The sequence below is a fragment of the Leucoraja erinacea genome, chromosome 5 (genome assembly GCF_028641065.1).
Source record: "Leucoraja erinacea ecotype New England chromosome 5, Leri_hhj_1, whole genome shotgun sequence".
NCBI classification, from domain to species: domain Eukaryota; kingdom Metazoa; phylum Chordata; class Chondrichthyes; order Rajiformes; family Rajidae; genus Leucoraja; species Leucoraja erinaceus.
Genome location: NC_073381.1, coordinates 16592518 through 16620479, shown reverse-complemented (window position 1 = coordinate 16620479; position 27962 = coordinate 16592518). Strand labels below are relative to the sequence as shown.

Below are 27962 nucleotides of genomic sequence, written 5' to 3'. Positions count from 1 at the left end.
TTATTGTATGGCTGTATGAGAATTTCATTTCACTGTGCCATCTGGCACATGTGACAAATAAATGTATCTTGTATCTTGGAAAGCCAAGGACAGGAAATGCTGTGTTTTGGAATAAACAAATCGCAGTATTAAATTCCAAGATTTTGATTCAGTGACAATGTCAAACTGAATGGTATTTGCCATAAAATAACAATGAAAGCACTAGTTAATTTGGGTCTAGATTATTAAAAGACAAAACAGCCAATAATCAAGTTTGAAAATGAACTTAGATTTAATGTCATTGGAAATAAAATGAGACAATGAAAGTACTGACAAATTAAATGTTTATACAACAAGTATAATTTATAAATAATTCAATGCATAAATTAGGAAAAAAAATAGAAAGCTAATAACCTGTAGACTATATGCTTCTAAAAGATTTTCATGTAAATTACACCAAAATGATTTCTTCATATTTGGTCAAAGCCAAGCAGGAAGTTTTAAGGCACACTGTTAAAGACCATTTCCTAGGCTTCAGACATGGCCATTTAGCATGCATCCATCACTGATAGGGCCACTTCACTAGATAGAAACATGGGACCCACAATGGTACAGTCAACTCCCCTTTCGCAGTGTGGTACCAGATAGGGCACTATGTATAAAAGGTCTACCCTACACCCCCTGTGAGAACAGAATAGATTGTATAATATTACAGCCATCTGCAGCCACAGTGTGAGCACAGATTGTACTTTTATAGTGTTAAAAGTCCAAAATCTAGTATCAGTGTGTCAGATGTCTAGACTGGAGAGAAACATGGGTCACAGGTTTAGTTGTGTACCTTGGTGCATCTTTTCCCGTTCTCAGTATAGAGCCTCACTGTTGGAAACATAACATGTAGCAATTTCCATGCTATTAGTCTAACTACTCTTTTCAAGCAAAATTTTGTAGTGAGAGCAGAGCCGTGGGAAAGTAGTGGATCCTAAAATCTTTTAATAAAGAACGTAAGGCACCTTTCCTAAAAAGGAGCACTAATAATGATAAAGACAGTGCACTGAAGAATGATGTCACGCACAAGACCCATATTACTGATATGATATTGATCACCTGATCCAATTGATTTTTAACTCTAGTGTTACGTACTAAAGTCAATGTTCTATTTATTCACATGAAGGATTCAAATTACAACATTTAAAATAAATTAATACTTACAAAATATATTTTTCTGTAAGTTCATGAGAACCAAAACATGTAAGCATCAAGTAAAAGCTAAAATCCATCCCTGGGAATTAAACAATCAAGGGATTTTCCCTTAAAAAAAAAAAGATTTCCATTCATACATAGACCAGTTCTCGATTCTGGCTCCGCTTTCCTGATGCAGCATTTTCTTTGTTATTTTCTGTCTGATCCCCATTTGTTTCCAGACTATGATAATCACACTGCAATGGTTTAGGATAGCTGTAAGGGTAGCCATTATCATCAAAAAATCTCCGGAATGTAAATTCGTAGAAGGCATGTTCTGGATGCTTTCCATTCTGATACCAGCCATTGAGCGTGTCATTAACATTTTCTCCATCATTATCTTCACTCCACAATTTGTCAGGATCCACAGGATCAAAATTGGACGTATCTGTTGGGTGAGTTATCTTTGGAATGTACGGAGCTAACTGATGCCGGATGTCATTGGAGAAATTGATTTGCCTAAAAAACGGATGGGCTTTTATTTCATCTGTGCCGTTCAATCCAAGCCTGTCTTCAGGGCCTCGACAGAGCTTAATAATGAGATCAGATGCCTCGGGGCTAAGTTTAGCCTGGGGTGGGATGTGAAGTGTTGTCTGCCAATTTATGACCTTTGTGACAATAGACAATAATAAAAACCATAAGACTAACATTCCAAAAAAATTAACCTGCATTTAAATACATTTCACTAATGGACAAAGATATTCATAGAAACATAGAAAATAGGTGCAGGAGTAGGCCATTCGGCTCTTCGAGCCTGCACCGCCATTCAATACGATCATGGCTGATCATCCAACTCAGTATCCCGTACCTGCCTTCTCTCCATACCCCCTGATCCCTTTAGCCACAAGGGCCACATCTAACTCCCTTTTAAATATAGCAATGAACTGGCCTCAACTACCTTTTAACCATATAACAATTACAGCACGGAAACAGGCCATCTCGGCCCTACAAGTCCGTGCCGAATAATTATTTTCACTTAGTCCCACCTGCCTGCGCTCATACCATAACCCTCCATTCCCTTCTCATCCATATGCCTATCCAATTTATTTTTAAATGATACCAACGAACCTGCCTCCACCACTTCCACTGGAAGCTCATTCCACACCGCTACCACTCTCTTGAGTAAAGAAGTTCCCCCTCATGTTACCCCTAAACGTCTGTCCCTTAATTCTGAAGGCATGTCCTCTTGTTTGAATCTTCCCTATTCTCAAAGGGAAAAGCTTGTCCACATCAACTCTGTCTAACCCTCTCATCATTTTAAAGACCTCTATCAGGTCCCCCCTTAACCTTCTGCGCACCAGAGAATAAAGACCTAACTTATTCAACCTTTCTCTGTAACTCAGTTGTTGAAACCCAGGCAACATTCTAGTAAATCTCCTCTGTACTCTCTATTTTGTTGACATCCTTCCTATAATTGGGCGACCAAAATTGTACACCATACTCCAGATTTGGTCTCACCAATGCCTTGTACAATTTTAACATTGCATCCCAGCTTCTATACTCAATGCTCTGATTTATAAAGGCTAGCATACCAAAAGCTTTCTTTACCACCCTATCTATATGAGATTCCACCTTCAAGGAACTATGCACAGTTATTCCCAGATCCCTCTGTTCAAATGCATTCTTCAATTTCCTACCATTTACCATGTACGTCCTATTTTGATTTGTCCTGCCAAGGTGTAGCACCTCACATTTATCAGCATTAAACTCCATCTGCCATCTTTCAGCCCATTCTTCCAAATGGCCTAAATCACTCTGTAGACTTTGGAAATCCTCTTCATTATCCACAACACCCCCTATCTTGGTATCATCTGCATACTTACTAATCCAATTTACCACACCTTCATCCAGATCATTGAAGTACATGACAAACAACAAAGGACCCAACACAGATCCCTGAGGCACCCCACTAGTCACCTGCCTCCAACCCGACAAACAGCCATCCACCATTACCCTCTGGCGTCTCCCATTCAGCCACTGTTGAATCCATTTTGCTACTCCTGCATTTATACCCAACAGTTGAACCTTCTTAACCAACCTTCCATGAGGAACCCTGTCAAAGGCCTTACTAAAGTCCATATAGACAACATCCACTGCTTTACCCTTGTCAATTTCCCTAGTAACCTCTTCACAAAATTCAAGAAGATTAGTCAAACATGACCTTCCAGGCACAAATCCATGTTGACTGTTCCTAATCAGACCCGGTTTATCCAGATGCTTATATATATTATCTCTAAGTATCTTTTCTATTAATTTGCCCACCACTGAAGTCAAACTAACATGTCTATAATTGCTAGGTTTACTCTTAGAACCCTTTTTAAACAATGGAACAACATGCGCAGTACGCCAATCCTCGGGGACTATTCCCGTTTCTAATGACATTTGAAATATTTTGTGGCAGTAAATTCCAGAGATTCACCGCTCTGAAAATATTTTTTCTCATCTCGGTCCTAAAAGACTTCCCCCTTATCCTTAAACTGTGGCCCCTTCTTCTGGACTTCCCCAACATCGGGAACAATCTTTCTGCATCTAGCCTGTCCAACCCCTTAAGAATTTTGTACGTTTCTATAAGGACCCCCTCAATCTTCTAAATTCTAGCGAGTACAAGCCGAGTCTATCATATGAAAGTCTTGACATCCCAGGAATCAGTCTGGTGAATCTTCTCTATACTCCCTCTATGGCAAGAATGTCTTTCCTCAGATTAGGAGACCAAAACTGTACGCAATACTCGAGGTGTGGTCTCACCAAGACCCTGTACAACTGCAGTAGAAGCTCCCTGCTCCTATATTCAAATCCTTTTGCTAAGAATGCTAACATACCATTCGTTTTCTACACTGCCTGCTGCACCTGCATGCCTACTTTCAATGACTGGTGTACCATGACACCCATGTCTCGTTGCATCTCCCCTTTTCCTAATCGGCCACCATTCAGATAATTATCTACTTTCCTATTTTTGCCACCAAAGTGGATAACCTCACATTTATCCACATTATACTGCACCTGCCATGCATTTGCCCACTCACCCAACCTATCCAAGTCATCTTGCATCCTCCTCACAGCTAACACTGCCCCCCAGTTTCATGTCATCCGCAAACTTGGAGATGTTGCATTCAATTCCCTCGTCCAAATCATTAATATATATTGTAAATAGCTGGGGTCCCAGCACCGAGCCTTGCGGTATCCCACTAGTCACTGCCTGCCATTCTGAAAAGGACCCGTTTACTCCTACTCTTTGCTTCCTGTCTGCCAGCCAGTTCTCTATCCACATCAATACTGAACCCCCCAATACCGTGTGCTTTAAGTTTGTATACTAATCTCTTATGTGGGACCTTGTCGAAAGCCTTCTGAAAGTCCAGATATAGCACATCCACTGGCTCTCCCTGATCCACTCTACTAGTTACATCCTCGAAAAATTCTATAAGATTCGTCAGACATGATTTACCTTTTATAAATCCATGCTGACTTTGTCCAATGATTTCACCACTTTCCAAATGTGCTGTATTCCCATCTTTAATAACTGACTAGCAGTTTCCCCACTACCGATGTTAGACTAACTGGTCTGTAATTCCCCGTTTTCTCTCTCCATCCCTTTTTAAAAAGTGGGGTTACATTAGCTACCCTCCAATCGTCAGGAACTACTCCAGAACCTAAAGAGTTTTGAAAAATTATCACTAATGATAATGCATCCACTATTTCTGGGGCTACTTCCTTAAGTACTCTGGGATGCAGCCTATCTGGCCCTGGGGATTTATTGGCCTTTAATCCATTTAATTTACCTAACACCAATTCCAGTCTAACTTGGATTTCACTCAGTTCCTCCATCTCATTTGACCCCTGGTCCCCTGCTACTCAACACTGTTCAGCCTATACAACCATTCACTTAGATCATGGCAATTTTAAAATAGCTTAGAAATCCATTGAATGCGCTCTCATTCCAGCACCTGCACATTTTTGATATTTACTCTAGAACAGATAACCATTTTGTAGCTTATGTAGAGATAGAAGCACAATGTGATGAACAATAAATTAATTACCTTAATCTGGGTTTCCAATGGAGTTTGTGCTAAAAAAGGAGGCTGCCCCACCAACATTTCATAAAGAATGACACCTACACTCCACCAATCACACAACTGGGTGTAACCTACAAGACATAAATTAATATAATTACAAATTAAATATTAACGGTTACCAAGATTTATTATTCTTAACATATGCTGAGCGTTTGGAGGCACTGGGCCTGTACTCACTGGAGTTTAGAAGGATGAGGGGAGAACCTCATTGAAACATACCAAATAATGAAAAGCTTGGATAGAGTGGATGTAGAGAATATTTCTACCAGTGGGAGAGTAGGGCCAGAGGTAATTGCCTCAGAGGACCTTTCGTTAGGAAGGAGATGAGGAATTTGTTTAGTCAGGGGGTGGTGAATCTGTAGAATTCTTTGCCACAAAAGGTTGTGGAAGCCGTCAATGGATATTTTTAAGGCAGAGATAGATGGATTCTTGATTAGTATAGGTGTCAGGGGTTTAGGGGAGAAAACAGGAGAATGGTGTTCGGAGGGAGAGATAGATCAGACATGATTCAATGGCTGAGTAGACTTGATTGGCCGAATGACCTAATTCTGCTCCTATCCTTATGAGAGTTCCATTACCGACCCATAAAATCTGGTTTTGTTTTTGAGGTTAAAAATATCTTTGACAATCACATCTTAAAAGATTAGTTACAATTTTAAATTTATAACACTTGATTCTGAACTCCTTTGGCTTAATTCCTAGTTTATACTGTTTAGAGATTTTGTTGGCCATTCTAAATAAACTATGATTGAAAACATGAACAACCTTTCATTTTGGATTTAAAATATTCAGTCCATTATTTCATTTGCACAAGATGCAGATATAATCTAATTTACTTCCATAGATTTTGCCAGTTAAGGAAATGCAACGGGGGTGGGGGGAATGGAGACATGAAGAAAACAGAAACATTTGATATTCATAAGACCCAATGCTACTAAAGGGAATACAAGGGCCTTTGTATGATTCAGGATCAGATTCAATTTTAATTGTCATTGGGGGAGGGGCATTTAGGGGAGCGGGAAATGGAGAATAAATGAATAAATTGGCAGAAACAGGTTGTTGATTCAGTGACAGACCCAAGCTGTTCCTACCTGCTGGTTCGGCAATAGAGACCTGTAGCGCCTGGTTGTATGAAAGCCCTAGTATTCAAGAGCGAGCTAGATAGGGCTCTTAAAGATAGTGGATTCAGGGGATATGGGGAGAAGGCAGGAATGGGGTACTGATTGGGGATGATCAGCCATGATCACATTGTATGGCGGTGCTGGTTCGAATGGCCTACTCCTGCACCTATTGTCTACTGAAACAAACAAAAACTGAAAGGAACCAATTCAAAGTAATATGAGCCTTGCCACAAATCCTAGTCTTGGAAAAACAGTACAAGCTTCACCTGTAATATCACTGCAAAAACCAAAACTGGCAGGGATAATGGAGATACCTTGGGAAGCTAAGAGACTGATAACATCTTATTTTTATTCAATTATCAATATCACAACATACATTTACATGGGATGCCATCCACCTAAACAAAAATCTCAAAGCCACATAACAATTGTTGTGATGTGATTGAGCGGCCAAAATCGTAAGAGTTTAGAGGCAGATTCTGCAGGTTAGGGCTCAGGCAGTTACAAGCAACCAATAGTGAAACAATGAAAGATGATGCTGCACAAGAGGCTAGAATTAGAGAGCTCAAAGACCTCAGGGATTTGTAGATGTTGAGATAGTTACAGAGGTTAGCAGACAACGATGAATCTTTTTAAAAAATCAATTCAGTGGTAAATTTTGAGCCAATTATAGTAATGATGGGTGATAGCACAGAGCAGGGTAGGATGCATATCGTGTCATGACAATTCAGCAGTGGAGAGTAAAGGGGTTACTATAATGAGGAAAATAAAATTCTTACTCTCGGAATGCAATAAAGCTTACTTAAAGAGAACTTATTAACTTTACCTGTACGGAGCAATACTTCTGGTGCAATGTAATTTGGTGTGCCCACCAGGGAATGTGCCAAGCAACGCTGATGTTGCCGAGCTGCTCTTCGCTCCAGTGGCTTTAGTCTCTCTGCACACTTACAGCTCTTGGGATCACCCCATTCATTACTGAAATCCATACTGTCCTGCCGAGGATGGTCACCTGGGTATATTAAGGAAACCCATTAAAAGTCAGACAAGGATAGCAATGCACAAGAGAACCAATATATTCTAGCACTAAATTACCCCCCTTTTGACTCCACTATTTCAGAGATATATGATGATCTATGACATTCAATCATACAGCTAGTGGGAACACCTGAAAGAAAACCCATCCGAAGGGCCTGTTTCCATGCTGCATGACTCTAACATGATTGCTAAACACTCATCCTTGATCTGGAAACAGAGATTTTCTTTCAAATTGAAAGTGATCACACTATCATCTATAAGCAAAAAAACAAATTAGGAGGAACTCAGCGAGAGGTAACATGGATGGAGGCAAATGGTCAACGACAACGTTTCAGGTCGTAACAATAATTCCTAGATTGAAACAGAAAATGTGCTGGGATAAGCACATCAAAGGTAGTGATGAAGTTGAGCTACTGCAATTTCTTGCATTTCTTTAAAGAAATTGCAAGTGAAAGCTTTTCCAGAGAAACCTACAGTTTGCTGGAGGACATCAACTGGTGTCTGGAGATGCAGAAAGAGAGGCTTGTCTTGTCTGGTTAATTTTACCAAAGAATAAGATGGTGCAATATGTTGATCTGTGTCCCATGTCCAAAGGACAAGAATCAAATGGAAAAAAAAGGTCAGTGGTCCCTAACTACAGCTTAGGAATGTTCCTATAACCAGTTGGCAGGCAAGTATGAATGCTATTGTGCCCATGCAACTGTTACACCATACCTGATAGCAAATTCTAAGCTTTCGAAAATATTGCATTTTCTGTGAATGCTCCCACTGCAGTACAACGCATTTTACTATAGCTAATTAAAGATGGAACAGTTGATTCATATATAAACTAATTTTTATGATGGGCACCTGGATTGTACTCGTGGTTGTTCGAACTTTTGACAGCAAGAACATGATTTACTGCTATCAGAATGAAGTGACTCATAGCAGCTCTAGAGACAAATTTGTAAAAAAGAAACTAACTTTCAGGACTTCAGTCTGCTTTTACATCATAGTCAGAGGAGCCACAGCTTATGACAAGTGATCAATGTCAAGTCACGTGACTCATTCTATATTCTCTCCACTCATTCTTTTCCGGTTCAATCCAAACTCAGTGATCCATTCAGTCCCAACAGATATGCAAAGCACAGGCATGGTGCTTTATTCAGACCACCCCCCCCCCCACTGGCAGCGACCCGTGTGTTTACGCCAGAACTGATACACCTATATATTGTTCGCCAAAAATTCCACATGTCGTAACCGATTTGCATTGTAACATTAGTCAATCACCATACCTTGATGTTCAACACATTGATAGATTTGATGCTGCCCAGTTCTGACCTACTTATAAAATCCTTTTTGGAAGCCTATTGGTCTAATTCTTAAATGTTTATGAATAAAAATGAGGTTGATTATCTGGTATATGACTATCATAATAAAATCACATGTTTCCCCTGTAAGAACTATTTAAAAGAAACCTAACAGGCCAACACTGTTGAAAAGATAAAGTTGACACCAAGATGAAGCATGCTCTCGTCACCGGTCTTCAAACACCAAGACAATAACACCATGATACATGCAGTCTTTTGGATAATTGTGGAACATTTGATCACCATAATGAAGCACTGCTCGAGGATGGGTCAGAAGATAAAGTACTCTACAAAAGTTTTCATATTAAAAAGTATGTTACACTATTTCATACAAAATTGCAGATTCCGGAATCTAATGCAAAAAACAAACTGCTGAAGGAACAGTTCGGGGAAAAGGAACCAGCCACGTTTTGGGTCGAGACCCTGCACCATGACTGAGTGGAGAGGGAAGATAGTTGGTTAAGGGAAGAGACAAGGATTGAGGAGGGATGAAGGATAGCAGTTGAGACAGTTACTTATAAATATTTAGAGGGTAGCTAAAGAGACAAAGGCGAGGATTAGGTTACTTTGATTAATGTGAATCAGGTGGGAGGAGCTTCATGTTCTGCATAAATTCAGCATGAAGTAGTTAAACAGAACAGTTTGTGCACAGTTCCTTTTTTTCGTAAACGTCTCATTTTGGGATCATATAGACTTAAGTACTAAACACGGAGAATATTGCAATTTAACAACATAACTGTGTTTAAGAAGGAACTGCAGATGCTGGAAAATCAAAGGTACACAAAAATGCTGGAGAAACTCAGCGGGTGCAGCAGCATCTATGGAGCAAAGGAAATATGCAACGTTCTGAAGAAGGGTTTCGGCCCGAAACGTTGCCTAACATAACTACTGTGCCTAGCACCCAAAGGTTATACACTTCACCAGTCTCATTCCCCAATCTCTGCACTACCTCGCAGCAGTAGAGGAGACAAGATGAGCAGCAGAGCAGGAAATGAAGAGAGAATTGTGAAATTACCCCCAGACCTGCTGGTCACAAAAGAGCTACTTAGACTTAACAACTTTTGTCTGTACCTCACATAAATTTGCACATCTTCATCAGGTCCCCCTCAGCCTCATCTACTCCAAGTAAAACAAACCTAGCCAATCCAGTCTCTCTTCATAACTTAAAGCATTCCACCCCAGGCATTATTCTAGTAAATCTGCTCTACACTCTACAGTGCAATCATGTCCTTTCCACTCTATGGCAACCAAAACAACATGCAAGATTTCAGCTGTGGCCTAAGTGGAGGATGATAAATGACAGAGTAAAGGACAGGGAGGAAGATTGGAGATAAGCTTGAAAGTGGAGGTACACGATAAAGACAAAAAAAGGGGAGAAGTACGTATGTTACAAATAGAACATTTTCTGTACATTTGTTGATTTTTCATAGCCAAATGGGGTTATTAATAAGAAATTATAAACTCCTCTGTGTATATTCTAAAAATGCTGGGAATCATTACAGTGTAAGTTTTGGAATAAGTGTCACCATCAAAGTATTGGACATTATTTGAATATTCCTGGGTGTCACCCATAATTATCACATACTGGGCCATTACTGCTGGATTCATTAATCTCACTGTACCTGGGTATGCAGCCAGTTAATTACAATGGGGTAAGGGAAAGTCATTGATTGATTACTATTATTCTTGGTTCCTCCACGTAAAGATGACTCAATCAGGCAAAATTAAGAATCTCTCCTGAGGACTTGGGTTTGACCTTTTTCTACTACTATGCAAAATTCCATTATGATGCCTACTGTTGGTGATGAAGAGGTAGAGATTCTGTAACTTGTCATCTAGATTAACACATTTCCAACTGTAATGTTTTTTCAAGTTATAATCAGATTGAATAGATCAGTGATTATCTTTTCCTAATTGCAGCAGAATTTCCTAAACACATGTAAATAAATATCACTTACCGCTTTGGTAATATTTGGAATCATGGGTCCATCGGAAACCTGTGCACAGCCCAAAGTCAGTCAGTTTTATGTGGCCATCTCGATCAATCAGGATGTTATCTGGCTTAATGTCCCTGTGAATGAAGCCCATTTTGTGGACACTTTCCACAGCACAGGTCAGTTCAGCAATGTAGAATTGTGCTAAAGGTTCTGGGAAAATGCCCATTCTTATAAGGAGGCTCATCATGTCTCCTCCTGGAATGTAGTCCATCACAAAGTAAAGGTTGTCTCGATCCTGGAATGAATAATAGAGTCGAACCACCCACTCATTATCAGCTTCTGCCAAGATGTCCCGCTCAGCTTTCACATGAGCAACTTGATTTCGCAGCAACACATCTTTCTTCCTCAGCGTCTTCATGGCATACAACGCATTGGTATCTACTTTCCGAGCTAGACAGACTTCTCCAAACGCACCTATCCCTAAGGTCTTGATCTTTACAAACATGGACTTATCCATCTTCGCCCTTTTTAAGCGAATATAATTAGACTCTTTCTGGCACAACATCTTGCGCATCTGGTCTTGGGCATCTTTTGACAATCCAACCTATAATTGAATAAAGCAAAGGCAGACATCTTTTTTTACAACAAAACCTTTTGGTTGCAATCACTGATTGCAGAGAATAATTAGGACAGAAAAGTAATATTAAATGAAAATGTAACAAGAAAAATGCAGATCTGAAATGAAAACAGAAATGGTGTAAATACTCAGCATTTGTGGAATGAGAAACAAAAGTTAATTTTCCAGGTCTGAGATCTTCTGTAGGGTCTGAGTGTTTCTAGCCATACAACCAATAATAAATATCTCCTGATTAACAATGTGCTATGTTATACACATCAAGCCACGACTGAGAATAGTCTTTGTCAAGTAAGATTGGGAGTGGGTGGTAACACAAAGTGTGTATGTATGTATTTCATTCATAATTTAACATTAATTTTGTCCTTATTTTTACGGTTTACTATAAATGCTTTTGTCCATATGTTAATCTACAGGAACTTTCCCGTAACACATCACAATCCCACTGCTATATGGGGGAGCTTTCTGTTTATACATGAACTAATGCAATTCCTACAATGATGTAACTACACTTCTTAACGATTAAGTTTCTTGAGAAGTTCTCTTTTAGAGCATAAACCAGAGATGGGACTATTAACTGTATGGTCAGAGAAAGTTTTTTTGCAATTATTTTCGTTTGATTTGTCAGGAAATACCAAATAGTCAATCAACATCCTCCACCCAATAAAATAAACTTCATAGAACATGGGATAAGATCAGAGAACCCAGTAACAATATGCATTTACAGAAATAGTACATCTAGGAAGCATATATTCTTATGAGATTTGAAAGGGTAGATGCAGAATGTTTCCTGTGACGAAGGTGTCTAGAACCAGGAATCACTAAAATAAGGTGACAACCATTCAGGAATAAGATGAGCGTACGCAAATTACCTCTTGTAACTTTCTATCCCAGAGGGTTATGGAAGCTGAATAATTGAGTAATCAAGACAGAGTTTCATAAATTCTTAGATATTAAGGGAATCGAGGGATATCAAGATGCTTCAAGAAATTAGCACTAAAAGATCAGACCTGGTCTTATTGAATGGTGGAGCAGGCACAAAGAGCTAGATGATTTATTCCTGCTACTCAGGCTCAGGCTAACAGCAATGAATCTCACAGCACAAGATTTTGTAATTTGAGGGGTCGTGTTTATGCTGACACTTCCTGGGAAAAAAAATGTCCATTGCTCTTGGCTCCTCAGTTAATTCATCAGTCTGAAGAAGGGTCTCGACCTGAAACGTCACCCATTCCTTCTCTCCAGAGATGCTGCCTGGCCCACTGAGTTACTCCAGCTTTTTGTGCCCTCGCCTTGCAGGTTTGTCTTTTTATATCCTTGTTAAGTTACTAAGGAACTTACTTCCACCATTTTTTTCAGTCTGTGCATAACAGAGTAGCACTGTTGAGTATTCATTACTTCCCAGATAATTTGCCTGAATTCCTTTCACTAAATTAATGGTTATTTTCTTGTGAAAGCAAATACATTCTGATCTTAGAAGCAAAGTGGATATAGGCTTAAGTTGTTTTCCTATAGCCCCACACATAATCTTGGAAAACACCAGCAGGCCAGACAGCAACTGTGGAAAGAGAAAAAGCTAATGCTTTCAGTTGAAGACCCTTTGTCAAAACTGGAGAAGAGAGAAAACAACTTAATTTTAAGTTGCAGAGAAGGTGGGGGAGAGATGGATAGAACAAAGCACTATCTAATCTCTGACATGAGACATTGTAATGGGCACCAAAATCTCTCTCCCACTTACATCCTTACTAGTCTCAGTGTTTCTCACAACCATCATTCAACCTGGAGGAGTACTGGTTCATGAGATGGAGGAAACGGGTCTCTTCTTTGACACTACATGAAATCTGATGTCAATTTTGAAGACTACCAGGGTCAGTCCTGCCCCCCTATATGTCACTGTGCCAACAACTCTGGTGGGTCAAACCAGCTGATGTATTTTTGAGCTTTGCATGGAGCAATAAATCCAGGACCAATTGATCACCAAGATGCAGGGTGATCAATTCAGGTTTGTTTGGATTATGGTCCAATATAGTAGTTTTAATACAACAATAGCTTTCAGAGGACAAACAAATGTCAAGTACATTGTTTACAGTCTGGAGTCAGATAAAGGCTGGAGAAGCACATTTTCTCTTTGAGGGATATTAATTAACCAGGTTATTTGTTTTACAATAGTTTTGTAGTTTCAGGATCATGTTGCTAAAGCTTGATTTAAAAAAAAATAATTTCAGGTCATTTAATGAACGCAATTTAAATATCCCTGCAGCCATGGTGTAACCTGAATTTGTATCACTGAGGTGCGAATCTAGATCTCCAGTTTACTAGCCCGACAACTGACACATGGTCGTGAATAACTGTGACAGTGAATGCAGAGATCCAGTTCCTGCAAAAACAACGTTTCCGGTTAGCCCCATTGTTTCAACACAGAAGTGGGAAATGTTTAACATTCCACATTCAAATCCATTAAAGGAAGACAGGAATGGATTTATAGTTACAGATATCCTTCCTTGTGTGCCATGTACTCCAAAAAGAAAAACATGTACTCTGGCAAGTTTATCTCCCTTGCACCTTTGTGTAAAATAAAATGATAAAAAGAATGAACTACTTTTACAAAGCATTTTACAAAACATCAGGATATATTCCAAAGCATTTTACAGCCACAAAATAAATTTGCAGTCACTGTTGTAGAAAATGTTATAATCGGGTTCCACAAGCAATAATTAAATAGCAATCAGATAAACAGTTATAATTTCATATCAGAACACTACGAATAAACTCCGCTGTTCTTCTTCATGCAGTATCTGGGAATGTTTAGATCCACCATAGACCAAATCAATTTATCCACCCATCAGAAGGTGACAGCTAGAATTCTCTCCTCAGATCTCTGCTGTGGAACTTATATGTATAAACATTTTAGTCTCTTACTAGTTTCTCAGACCTGGGACTAATTAGCTTTTATCGGTCAATGCTTGCGATTGGGTCAATGCTTTACTAAAGCTGGAAAAAAAATAACATGAATGAGTAAGCAACACAGCTGCTTCACCATTGACCCTGGTGGTTGCCAGGAGATTGGCTACAAATCAATGTCCTACCAGGACATTGGCTACAAATGAAATAAGTTTTATGCTGACATCAGAAAGAGTACATTGCTTACCCTCGACATTTCGTTCTCGAGTTGTTTTTTGCGATGCAACCTTTGCTGATGAGACTTGAGCACATTTTCCACATGTTGTTCCATAAAGAATTTGAATGCCTGCGAGGAGTAGAGCTGAATTTGTGACTCTCTACGCTCCTCATCCTTTTTGTTTTTCCGCACAGGGACAGGCGACGTTGTAATCTGTTTCTTTTCTTTCTCCGTAGCATCAAGCCGTTCCCCATATTCAATTACCTTCTCAGGCTCATCCTCTTCTAAACTATGCGAAAATAAAGTGGAAGGTTTTGCTGTCTGCTCATTGCTGACTTTAGCTATGGAATCATAAGGTGGTGCAGGCTGATTCTGCTGAAGCAAGTGCTTTGGATATGGTGGAGGTGGAGGCTGATAACTTGGAGCTTCACCCAAACTAGAACCCTCGGGAACAGGAGCAGCCTGCTGCATCCAGGGAGGGTGAGTGGGGGCAAGTGCAGTCTGCAGTTCAGGTTTCTGTACTCGAGTGCTTTTCACAGGCTGCAAAATGGGTGCAGGCGTAATGGCAGTAACAGTGGTAGCAGATTGTTGTGAGTTGGAATGAGCCTGTCGGCTGGATAAAAGGTGATTATTGAAAGAATTGGATCTTACAGGTGCATTCATATTTTGGGGAGGATGCCAGTTAGTCGCCTCTGGAGTGCAAGCCACAGACTGGGGCTGAGTTGGAGGAGGCTGTGGCCAAGAAGATGCCATCCCAGCCACGCTGATGTTATAAAGATCCAGGTTCTGGCTGTTTCTGTTTGGCACCATGACAGACTGCGAAACGTTCCCATTCAAGTTACTGCTGTAGGTGGAAGCAGCAGCACCTCCTGCTTGCATTTGTAAGGCACTTGGGCTTTGCCGACTAGCCTGAGAGTGAGGGTAAGGAGGTGGCTGACGGCTCACTGGATTCCCACCCATCACATTTTGATGAGGCACAAAGTGTCCACCCATGGGTCCATCTGCCTGTGCAGATCCATTCTGATGTCCCGTTCTGCCTGTAGTGTAATTGTATTTAGTAGAGGTGGTGTTTTGCATAATTATAGGTTGTCTACCAAGTGGAATGGGACTTATTCCTCGCTGGCCTTGGGGTGGTGGATTCATCATAGAGGCAGCACCATGGTTGGAGGGTGGGAATCCATCCTGCCAGGCTCCTTGCGGCACTGGGGATATTCGCGTGATCATGTACTCCATGTTTCCAGAGAACCGTTTTGGTTGCTGGCTCCCCTCCCATGAGGCTGGGGGGGGAGTGGTGCCACGTGGGGGAGGAGTCTGCCCTCTAGGGGGAGGTGGAGGTGGAGTTATACTTCTCACTGGAAGTGGTGGGGGATTCACTCTCTGAGAGTTCACTGCTCCCAAAGACCCCTGTCCATTCCCAGGATGACTCTGGGTATACGCAGTCATTCCAGAACTTGAAGACAGTGGCCGACCCATTTCTAACTGAGAGATAGGGCTTTCTGCACGATATCCCATGCCCTCCATCAATGATGGACCATGCCGCTGTGCAACCAACGATTCTTTTGAACCCTTCCAACTTGGTCTCCTATTTACTGTTTGCTGAACCGCATTGGATCCTGTTAGGAAATATGATGGAAACATAAAACAATAGAAAAGTAAAGTACTTTCAGTAATTTAGATATAGCAATAATTGTTATTATTTCTCAATTTAACTTAAAAGACAGAAAATATCTTTGACTGTTCCAGCAGATTCAGTAGCTGAATACTGGTAACATTCTTTAAACTAGATTAATTGCTCTTCATAATACGTTTTCCTGGTCTCTGATAATTTGATGTTCATGTAGTATATGTGCAGTTGAAGCACAGGAATATCACAAATATATTAAATGATTAAAAAATAACTAGCTGTTGTGCACACTATGTAGCACTGATGCTAAACTACAGCTGACAATTCGCTCAAAGCCGCAGTGATCCGTACATCTGTAGCCAAACAAACACACCATTCCTACAATAGCCTGCGAGATTAAATAAAACAGGAATGCATTAAATATCCCTACAACAGAAATGAAATTTTAACAAGCCCTAATCAGAGCAACCACTTAAAATAACCCAAAACTAGACGCATATAAATGGATTATGTTGCTGCAACAGAACAACAGCCCAGACTGTGAACAATAGAAAGAGACTTGAATGATATCTTAGCACTTAGGGGTCATCTAAGACTTCAGCGATGCATACCTGATGCCTTCATGCTTGCATTCACTGGTCTTGCAGCTGCAGCGACCATCTGCTCTCGCCTGGTATCCTGGTAACTCATCTTACTGATGTATTCAATAGCAGCCTCTATACTACGACTGTTGGTCTGCTTGAGAGCTCGCACTACCATGTCCTACAAAGGATCAAATGCAGATACTAAAAAACATACTTCATCTTAAGCAGCATCATATTTTCTACAATCATAAAATAACAATTTTTCACATCAGTTATTTTAACATTTAACACATTTAGCAGCAGGCTCCACGGATAAAATAATAAGTATGTGCACACAAAAGTGACTGTCACATTCAACAGGGTCTCACTCAAGGCATCATTTTGTTTTAATTTATATGCAAGTGGAATTTGCCTTCCCATCCTTTATTATATATTGGAACACTCACCGTATCTTCAAAGCAACATGACCACATTTGCTACAAAATAATATTATTTGTGCATTATAAGTGAAACTATCAGAAGATCACACACAATTACAATGCCTATCTAGCTTTATTAAGGTTACATATATCATCTTTGCTTTGAAATTAAAAGAGCACCCAACCTACTCATTCATAAAAATCAAAAATACCATTGGTGGCTTATGTTTTTGCCACTTCCTTATCCTGACAGCATTCCAAGTAATATCACGGTTTAAAAATTGCTTCTCGTGTTCAGCCTGGAACTTTTACCAGTTTATATCTGGATCCACTTGCCTTTGAAATATTGCTCAAGATTAATCCTCTGTATTCCATTCAGTATGCTATGCAAATAAATGAGCTATATACAAAGATACTTCATATAAGCTGAAGTTTCTTTTTCACATAACCAATTGTTGGAATATAGATAAACTTCACTGCCCTTCTCTGCATTGTTTCTAGCTCTCAAATCTCACTCTTCTGCTTCAGTGACCAGAAGTGGACACACAAATGCAAGTTGTAACCTGAACAGCCTACTGAACTAAATCTGATAAACTCAGTTGTGCGATACTGGTCTAACTGCAAATTATGAATGATTCATTTACAATTCTTTTGCAATAGCATATTTAGGGGTGTGTGTTCTGATTTACTTTTTTTTTGCTATACTATGTAGCATACTATTATCTGCCCATTGAAATACGCTGATAAAATAATATATACTCTCTTGATGACATGTTTTCCAGGAACACATCATTTTTGCAAATCGAGGAACAACTGTATATGCCACCAATTTGGCAATGCAGTTCAGAATTTAATTTGATTCCTTACATTTCTGTCCACATAATGCCCAAGATCTTATTGGGTGCTGAAAGTGTTTTGATACATTCTAAAGATCATGCAATCTTATGTAAATTTAGGTGGTTTTTTTTTCATTACTGCAGCTCTGGTTTTGACTATACAGGTGCACAACCTTTTATCCGGTGTTCCAGAAACCGAAAAGCTCCGAAAACCGGCCATTTTTTCCAGATGTCGTCTGCGCACCAAAGCTCGCGTTTGGCGCCAAACTTGACCCAAAATGACCCACGGTCAACCCAGGTCTGTACTACTGTAGCGGCTGCCTCCTCCCTGGAGACCGGGAGACGCTTAAACATCTGTAAATCATTGCTTAAATGTTAGTCAGTTAGTTTGGAGGGCTTTTATGTGAAGGGGGGTGAAGGGGGTAAACTTTAATTCTTAGTCCCCTACCTGGTCGGAGAGGCGGGGAGCGGTCAATGCCTTACCGGGTCGCTGTGCAGTAAGCTCCGCAGCGCTGTGGCCGGTCTGGCTGCGGGCGGCGCCGGTTGTAGCTCCGACCCCGGCAACTCTACCCCTGGCTGCGAGGCGCTCCAAATCCAGCGCGGCCCGCGGCCGGACGTCCCAGCTCCGCGAATGTCGGGAGTCGGCGGCGTCGCGAGCAATGCCTTACCGGGTCGCCGTGCGGCAAGCTCCGGAGCGCTGAGGCCGCCGACACACAACATCGCGGAGCGTCGCTGGATTTGAAGCCGCGCAGCCAGGGGTAGTTGCCGGGGTCGGAGCTCCAACCGGCGCTGCCCGCGGCTGGACGGAGCCCCGAGCTCCGCGGCTCCAAATCCAGCGACGCTCCGCGAATGTTGGAAGAAGGCGGCCACAGCGCTCCGGAGCTTGCCGCACGGCGACCCGGTAAGGCATTGCTCGCGACGCCGCCGACTCCCGACATTCTCGGAGCTGGGACGTCCGGCCGCGGGCCGCGCTGGATTTGGAGCGCCTCGCAGCCAGGGGTAGAGTTGCTGGGGTCGGAGCTCCAACCGGCGCCGCCCGCGGCCGGACGGAGCCCCCAGCTCCGCGAGGTTGGGAGTCGCCGACCAGGTAGGTAGGGGACTAAGAATTAAAGTTTCCCCCTTCACCCCTACACCACCACCACCACATAAAATCCCTCCAAACTAACTGACTAACATTTATGCAATGATTCTCCCGGTCTCCGGGGAGGAGGCAGCTGCTCCAGACTTTTCAAGCCGCCCGCGCTACCTACCTAATCTACGCTAAAAATCTTCCATTCTGAAATCCGAAAATGTCCGAAATCCGACAAGTGTCTGGTCCCAAGGCTTTCGGATAAAAGGTTGTGCACCTGTACATAGTCTATGCTGAATTTTGCATCATTCACAGGTCTCTTGCAACTTTAAAAACTTTCCAGATAATCTTTTTCAAATGTAAATATTTTCTCATCCCAGAACTGAGTCTCACTTGCTTTGGTTCTGAACATTGCAACTGTCACTTTGACCAACTTGGGTTGCTCAATCCAGCCTATTTGGCCAGGTGAGAAACCCAGAAACAAATTTCTGAACCACTTATTTTCCACCAAGGAATCTGAGGGTTGTGTGGCAACCATTATTTGTGGAAATATGAAAACATTTCTGGAAGATGATTTTTAAAAATATAGGACATTCCAACTTCCCAATTCTGTCACCGCTTAGGAATGTCAATGCAGATTATCAAAAAGGGGAGCTACTTTCAAAGTTAGGACCTTTTAAATCAAAAACAAACAGTTCTACTGCCAAGCAATAAATTATTGATTAGGTCACTCTTTCAGTGTGAAACTCTCTACAATACAAATCAATACCGTTTATTGTCATTTGAATCTCAAATGAAGTTCAAACAAAATTTGGTTTCTGCAGAAATTTGGTTCTGCACCATTAGTGGAACTAGGACATAGAGCCACTGGAGAAAGCACAACAATGATCCATAAGATTGGAGCCATAAATACAAAGAATTGAAAAAAGAAAGCTGAGGCTGGCTGGTAGAGTTCTTTCAAGTTAGCATGTAGGTTTTTGATAGTCGAGATAGAGTAAGTGTTTCTTTGTGCAGAGATGAGAAATGCTAGTGACTGTCATTATAATTATAAAGAAATCAAAATAATTCATAAAACCTTCAGTACCCATAAAGTAGCGAAAGTGCGCTGCTATTACAGGAGTGGTTGAGGGGAAAGGGGAGTAGTTTCTGGGATATCTATACAAAAATATCTTTGCTGGGGATGAATATTAAGTATTTAAAGTGACAATTATTAAAGAAAAAATATTTGGGGAAAAAATTACATGCTGGAAATAACTATATCAATAAGATAGGAAAGGAAAAATAGCCTGGGAAATGAAATAAATGATTACATGGAAACTTGAGGATACAGATTAGACATAATCCTAAAAAAAATGTGTTGCAGCCAAAGTCCTTGGTTTATTCAGAAATTAAAGAAACACTGGAAAAAGAAATGAAAAAAAATCTTACAAATTTTGCAGATGGGAAAATGATAAAAGTTAATGAAGAAAAAATGAAGAGGATTCTGAAAATGTGCACAACCTTAAGAATTAGGCCATTTAGGTCTCCAAATGTGAGGAAAGACATTCTTGCCACAGTTCACCAGACTGATTCCTGGGATGTCAGGACTTTCATATGAAGAAAGACTGGATAGACTCGGCTTGTACTCGCTGGAATTTAGAAGATTGAGGGGGGATATTATAGAAACTTACAAAATTCTTAAGTGGTTGGACAGGCTAGATGCAGGAAGATTGTTCCCGATGTTGGGGAAGTCCAGGACAAGGGGTCACAGTTTAAGGATAAAGGGGAAATCCTTTAGGACCGCGATGAGGAAAAAAAATTTCACACAGAGAGTGGTGAATCTCTGGAACTCTCTGCCACAGAAGGTAGTTGAGGCCAGTTCATTGGCTATATTTAAGAGGGAGTTAGATGTGGCCCTTGTGGCTAAAGGGAGTATGGAGAGAAGGCAGGTACAGGATACTGAGTTGGATGATCAGCCATGATCATATTGAATGGCGGTGCAGGCTCGAAGGGCCGAATGGCCTACTCCTGCACCTAGTTTCTATGTTTCTATGAAACTGGAAGCATTCTTCCAACGGAAAAATAAATTTTCAAGACTGAAACAGCAATAGCATTAAATCCAGGTAAAAGGGATAAAGATACAGGTTTCCTTCTAACTGAATGGTATAAAAAGCTCAAAGATGAATGCTATCCCTGTACTTGAAAGTAATTGGTAGCCATGTTCTATTAAGTTTTATCATTTTTGAACTAACAATGTTGTCTAGCTCAACGATCACAAAGGGTACTTTTAAAGATTCCTCTGAACTCTCCAGCAGAGTCAACACTCAGGCTGTTTAGGAAGTGATTCAAAAATCTACTGCAACATTAGATAATAAACATCAAGTCAGGTCAATTTTATTTCTATAGCACATTTAAAAACAACTCTCGTTGACCAAAGTGCTTTACATTGGTGCAGGTACTAACATGCTACAAACAGTGGTTCATAGATCAACAATACATACATAGATACATACATACAGCGCTCCCTCAGAGGACCACAAGAAAGGTTTGAGAGTAGAAATAAGTTTTAAGTCTAGACTTAAAAGAGTTGATGGAGGGGGCAGTTCTGATGGGAAGAGGGATGCTGTTCCATAGTCTAGGAGCTGCAACCGCAAAAGCGCGGTCACCCCTGAGCTTATGCCTAGACCGCGGGATGGTCAGTAACCCCAAGTCGGCCAATCTGAGGGACCTGGAGGTGGTATGGTGGGTAAGCAGATTTTTGATGTAGGTGGGAGCAAGCTCGTTAAGGGCTTTGTATATATAAAGAAGGAGCTTGAAATTGATTCAGAACCGCACAGGGAGCCAGTGGAGAGAGGCCAGAATCGGGGTGGTATGGTCCCTTTTTCGGGTGCCCGTCTCGCTGCGGCGTTTTGTACCAATTGCAGGCGGGACAGGGATGATTGGCTGATGCCAGTGTAAAATATGAACTAACAAATTTATCAGCTCATGATAGACATTCTCTTCATTTCAAATTGCACAATTTATATTTTGTGTTATGCAGTGTTTACCAGTTTCCAAACACGCACCCAACGATACTCCTTAAATATCCTTATTTTGCACCTGGAGACTGCAGTCCTTCATAGGCCTCTGGATGCATGTCAATTTAATTTGCACAAGTATCATTGCAAACTCCTCATAAAAGCAGTATTGCAAAGTCTACTTTTACTTTACTTTTCTAAGACCTGGATTTCACCAAGCCGCACCATTAAATCACCCATGTAAACAGAAAACATGTCACTGAATGCCAACAGTTAGGAAGGAAACCATATGGCCAGTTGGGCCTATACCAGCTGGCAGTCTACTAGTTGCACTCCTTTGCCCTCTTCCTAAAACGTTACCACTTATTTCTCTCAAATAATTATCAGCTCATTTCCTAATGCTACAGTTCAATTGCCTGTTGCAAAAAACATATTTTCTGTCCTTTTTTGACAATTACTTTAATTCTATGTTCCTTGGTTCTTTCAATGACAACGGCATCTGTATGCACCCTTCAAAATTTTAAATACATTTATTTATCTTTGAAATTCCTGTTCTAAAGAGAATAGCCTCAGCTTCTCCAGTCTATACATATAGGCAAAGCTCTTTAAACCAGAAATAATTTTAGTAAATTTCTTTCACATACTCTCCAAATTATTTCCACAGTGCTGGCCCAGAACTCGAAACAATATTCAAGAAAATTGAATCAGGATTAAGGCATTTTCACTTTGTCAAGAAGGGCCATGTGAGAAAATTATTTAAGAGCCTAGCATAGTAAGCTTACTCAGTTTACTTTGTTTAATACTTCTTCGAATTCCAACAGACCCTTGAGATAGGAATTAAGATAGGAAAACGTATACAACTTCTTTAAATCTGACATCAACAGAAACATGACTGGCACGGAACGGTTTCTATAAGAGTTCAATTATTTCCAGAAATACCATTGCCAATTAATGATGTTTACTTAATGCTAATGCATCGTCAGATTATGCATCCTAAACTCTGCATTTATAAATCGTAAATAGGACTCCTCATTCCTTCTTCTCCCGCTCCCGTTGGGCAGAATCTTGAAAGCGCACACCACCAGACTCAGGATTCAGATTCAGATTCAATTTTAATTGTCATTGTCAGTGTACAGTACAGAGACAACGAAATGCATTTAGCATCTCCCTGGAAGAGCGACATAGCAAATGATTTGAATAAATAATAATAAGTGTCCGGGGGGGGGGGTGGTGATTGGCAGTCACCGAGGTATGTTGTTGAGTAGAGTGACAGCCGCCGGGAAGAAGCTGTTCCTCGACCTGCTGGTTCGGCAACGGAGAGACCTGTAGCGCCTCCCGGATGGTAAACAGTCCATGGTTGGGGTGAGAGCAGTCCTTGGCGATGCTGAGCGCCTTCCGCAGACAACGCTTGCTCAGCTTCTTCCCCTCTGTTATCAGGCATCAGAATGGTCCTACTATAAGTTAGGGTGCTATCCAATTCACTTCTACCCCATTGTGAACATTGGACTTTTACCAATGGAAGTGATGTGCTACAAAGCTGAGAACTATATTCTGCACTCTGTATCTCCCCCTTTGCTCTACTTACTGTACTTGAGGTTGACTTGATTTATTTATGCATAGTATTATCGGATTGCAACCTTCACGAGGTCCACCCTGTTTTGACTAATGCAATCAACCCGACGTGCACAAACAAGGTGAAATAGAACAAGTTGACCTACAACTTTAGGCTGTGCACGCCATACGCAAAAAGAAGATCAGATTTGATTGGATGGCAGTAAAAAAGCTTTTTCACTGTATCTCGATACACGTGACAATAGTAAAACTAAATCTATTATGATGGTCAAATTTTGCTTGAAAAGACATTTGCCCATTTTGTCTAAATAGTTCCTTCAAATAATCAGAATTTTTTTGCAGCTTAACATGCTGAAAATGAGAGTTAATAACAGGCAATGGGGCATTTAGGAATCTAGTGAAGAGTAAGACTATACACCGCTGATGGAGGAGAGTGAATTAAAGTCAAATCAGGTAAAGAAAGGTCTTTAAAAAAAAAGGAAAGACTGAATTTAGTGAGAATGTTAAAAAGCAGAAGAGTAAAACAAAATGCGATTTTTTAAAAACATCTAAAAAATAATTTATTAAATATGGAAATGAGATTGAACGGTTTTAAATTGTTGCTGTCCTAATTGCCTGTCGGAAATGAGCACCACTGCGTTGTTAATGCTTTCAACAAGTTAATAATAATAAATAATAATTGCAAATCCAGCCAATCCTTTACAACAGGGCAACAAAGTCAAGATGTTATCTTAAAAACAAGTGGTGAAATCCAGCAGCAAGATTCATTATTGATTATCTGCAACAAAATCTTTTCAATTTGTATGTTAATAATGCATGACATTAACAATTTGTATGTTAATAATAAGATTACTATTTTCCATCAAGTTGTCCAAATAATATCAGCTTAAAATAGAAAATGCTTCCATATATAATAGTAATGCAGTTTGCAAAGCATCAGAGGACTAAATCCACGTTTCATTTAAATATCTCTCACCTCATCAAATCCTGCTGCAGTCACCAAATCCTGCAACATCTGCTTGTTTACATCGGCAGATCCACGAACTGATGAACTGTACTCATTTGAAAATGGCAGCAAAGAATTTCGGATCTCTTGCAAGGCTTTTTGGTGCGTCACAAATTTAAGAGCATTCCGTCCTTGTTGTCGTGAATCTTCCGTGCTCAATTTCATCATATTTTGATCAGTACTTCCAACATCTCCTGATGGTTTATGCAAATGTCTGAGACTCTCCCGGATTTCCTGCAACATCTGCCGGCTACTCCCAGAAAAGTTGCTGGCTGGGAATGTTTTTGGTCTCATTTGTCTATGTCCATCAAGCTTATCCCCCCTCTTCATGAACTCGTCAGATAAAACCAAGCAGTCTTGGCTCATTTACATTTACATGAACTTAAATTTCAGCAGGCTACAGAAGGCCAATTTGTGTGTTAGATATCCAAGAATATTAGTGACAAGTATTGTTCTGCTCATCTGTTATCACAAAAACCAGTAATCTGGAATTTAAAAGAAACACTTGTTACCATGATGAAAACAAGACAAGATTCACCTTATCATACACTAACTATTTGAGCTAAAGGGTTAATAATGGTAAATTTGGAAGTTAAAAGCTCCCGATTATGATTAATAAATAATTCTTAAATGCCAGTAAATTCTACATTTTTCTCACAGTTCCTCCTCTGGAAATATGTCAATAGGTTATCTGTGTTTCACACTATCTTCCTGCATCTTCTCTCCAAGATCAATTTAAATGAAAGAGGTCAAGGGGATTCAACCAAGAGCTATACTTGACTGCAGTGAACCAGCAAAAAAAGTTTGATCCCAGAAAACTCGTTATTTGTAGCATTTTATCATAGAAATGTTACTGCGGTAATTGATGTTAAGTGAATTGTTGACTATAAATTGGAGATGAAACATTAAGATGTTAAGGAATGTAGGACATAGGAAGTTACGTGGAGTTTATGTCAAAGTACAGCCATAAAGGTTGGATGAGCTTGAGATTTTATACAGCCTATTTCTGTTCCTACTGTAAGTATTTTCTACACTGATTTAATGCATCAAGCAGCTTGGAGGGCCTTATATATTATTATTGAATTAAGAATCTTGATCTAGTATAAGATGGTGATCATGAACTCATCAGAATGTCGTAAAACTTATCTGATTGACTAGCCGCTACATATCCAACGAGTGATTCATTCCTGACACCTCAAACCCTTTCCACCACCTCCAAGCCACAAATCAGGAGTGTGATAGAATATTCCCCACTGTGTGATTGAGTGCAGCTCCAACATCACGCAAGAAGATCAATGCTATCAAGACAAAGCACCCCACTTGATCGGTACCACATCCATTAACCTAACACTCCCCCCCTCCACCACTAGCACTTTGCAGATAGTACATACCACAGCTACTAAGTGCACCTAAGTTGCAGTCCAGGCTACTCCAACAGAACCTCCCAAATTCTAGTGCTTGAGCACTCTTCCACGGGAAGTGGTGGAAGCAGATACAATGACAACATTTGGGAAGCATATGGACAAATGTAAATAGGTGGGGAATAGAGGGATATAAACAATGTATAAGCAGATGTGCAATTTAAATTAGAATCATGGCGCGCGCATAGGTATTGTGGGCCAAAATGAGTGTTCCTGTGTCGCACTGTTGTATGTTCGAATGTCCTTTAAGTAGGGCAATTATGAATGTTAGTTCTCACAGGGAGGCCTAGATACAATGAATAAATATTAATTAGTAATATGATTAATTTTCACACATTTTGTCCAGCACTTGATCAGGTCCTCCACTAATGGTAAATAAAGGCTTAAGAATGGGCTTGGGGTATTGGTTTAGCAGTCACGTATACTGAAATACAGTGAAAAACTTTGTTTTATGTGTTATCCACACAACTTTGGATGAGGAAACAAATTTGTTTCATCAGGTTCACTCCAGCAGTATTCTGAATATAATGGAAATTCAAATGAAAACACAATGACATAAAATATGTTCCCCTATTGCTCGCTAAATTACCTAGGCACAAAGTTCATTCTCATAGCTGGTCTTTTTAATGTTTTCTCTCATTCAGTAATATCAAGATCTTGACGCATTATACTCAGACTGAAGGAGCCCAACCTGAAACATAACCTATTCATGTTCTCCAGAGATGCTGCCTGACCATTTGCGTTACTCCAGCACTTTGTCTTTTTTTGTAAACCGACATCTGCAGTTCCTTACGTCTTGCATTATAATTAATGTTTTAAAAAATACCGCAAGGAATCTGAAATTCCCATTTATACCATTTAGCGAGGTGTGGATTAACACCAAACTGGTCGTCAAAAGAGAGAAATAGAAATTGAAATTAAGAAAATGCAATGCTGCTTGTGTTACAAACTATTTATTACTAAACAGACAATGTGAAACAGAGGAAAAAGTCCACACAAATGCTCGCTTGAGATGTTTATTGGAAAGATTTGGAAAATAAATTTAAAAGGTTTAAGATTAACATTACATTAGTCAGCCCAAATTGGTTCAGTACCATAGAGCGTTGGTTACATGTTCAGTCGGGCAGCTGAGATAGTTCACACTCAAGAGAAAATGAAGGGGAGAAGTAATAGAAGTGTGTATAATTACAGATGGTTATCAAAGAGTATGATAAATAGTTTCAGCAAGATTATTTTAAATAAAGAGAATACAAATTTAAGGTAAATGGCAAATAAGTAGCAGGAGAGATGGAATTACTCAATTGTGATATGGAACGCACTGCTTCAAGGGGTAGAGGAAGCAGGTAGCTATCAAAAGTGAACTGGATAAATACCCGAAATGGACCATTACGTGGAAAGAGGGAGTGGAACTGATTTTAAAGCTTTCAGAGTCGACACTGAGACAATGGGCCGAGTGGCCTCCCTTTATAATCCATGATTCAGGACAAGTGCGCAGCAGCAGCAGCACCAGCTCGGCAATTCAATGGAGCCGATGCTGCCCTTTACATGGCTCACAAACTAGCACTGGCTCGCCTACAAGCGGGCTCTGGCGAGCAGGCGCAGGCCTGCAGCGTCCGCGGTCTCCCGCCCCTTCCTGCCCGGGATCGCGCATCCACCCACCCAGCCCCCTCGGCCATTTTGGCCTCTGTTCTTCTTGCTAACTCATCGCACCACACACCTCCTGCGCTGGGTCGGGTCGGGTCGGGTCGGCCAGGCGACGCACTCCCCCCTCAGCCGGGCAATACGCTCTAACTCCTCCTTTTACCTCTGCCGCAGCTCTGCTTCCACTCGGCCTCACCCCGACCGACTGCCTCCACAATGGCCGCTTCGCTCCTCTGTGCAGCCGACGGGCCGCTCGCGAGAACGGGGAACGGGACGAGCTCTCGGCGCTCTCCCACCTTGTGGAGCCCCCGTCAG

The 27962-nt window shown here is 40.7% G+C and overlaps 1 protein-coding gene across 2 annotated transcripts; it reads right to left on the bottom strand.

The window, feature by feature from the left end:
- Positions 1–252: 252 nt before the first annotated feature.
- Positions 253–27962, bottom strand: lats1 (large tumor suppressor kinase 1). Of its 2 annotated transcripts, none has more exons than XM_055635082.1 (8): positions 27811–27962; positions 24556–25070; positions 16715–16865; positions 14510–16092; positions 10752–11334; positions 7236–7418; positions 5253–5359; positions 253–1826 (listed from the first exon to the last, which is right to left on the bottom strand). In XM_055635082.1, exons 2-8 carry the CDS (start codon positions 24949–24951, stop codon positions 1311–1313), a joined length of 3519 nt encoding a protein of 1172 aa, XP_055491057.1. In that variant the 5' UTR covers positions 24952–25070; positions 27811–27962; the 3' UTR covers positions 253–1310. The 2 variants fall into 2 exon arrangements, with proteins under 2 accessions (XP_055491057.1, XP_055491058.1); XM_055635083.1 differs by having other exon boundaries at positions 27724–27867.

Bases quoted from the DNA above. Each gene is read 5' to 3' on its own strand.
- lats1 (XM_055635082.1), bottom strand. From the start codon at position 24,951: ATGAGCCAAGACTGCTTGGTTTTATCTGACGAGTTCATGAAGAGGGGG. The intron at 16,866-24,555 runs GTGAGAGATATT...GATCCTTTGTAG, and splicing joins CTGCAGCAGGATTTGATGAG to GACATGGTAGTGCGAGCTCT. The intron at 16,093-16,714 runs GTATGCATCGCT...ATTTCCTAACAG, and splicing joins TGCAAGCATGAAGGCATCAG to GATCCAATGCGGTTCAGCAA.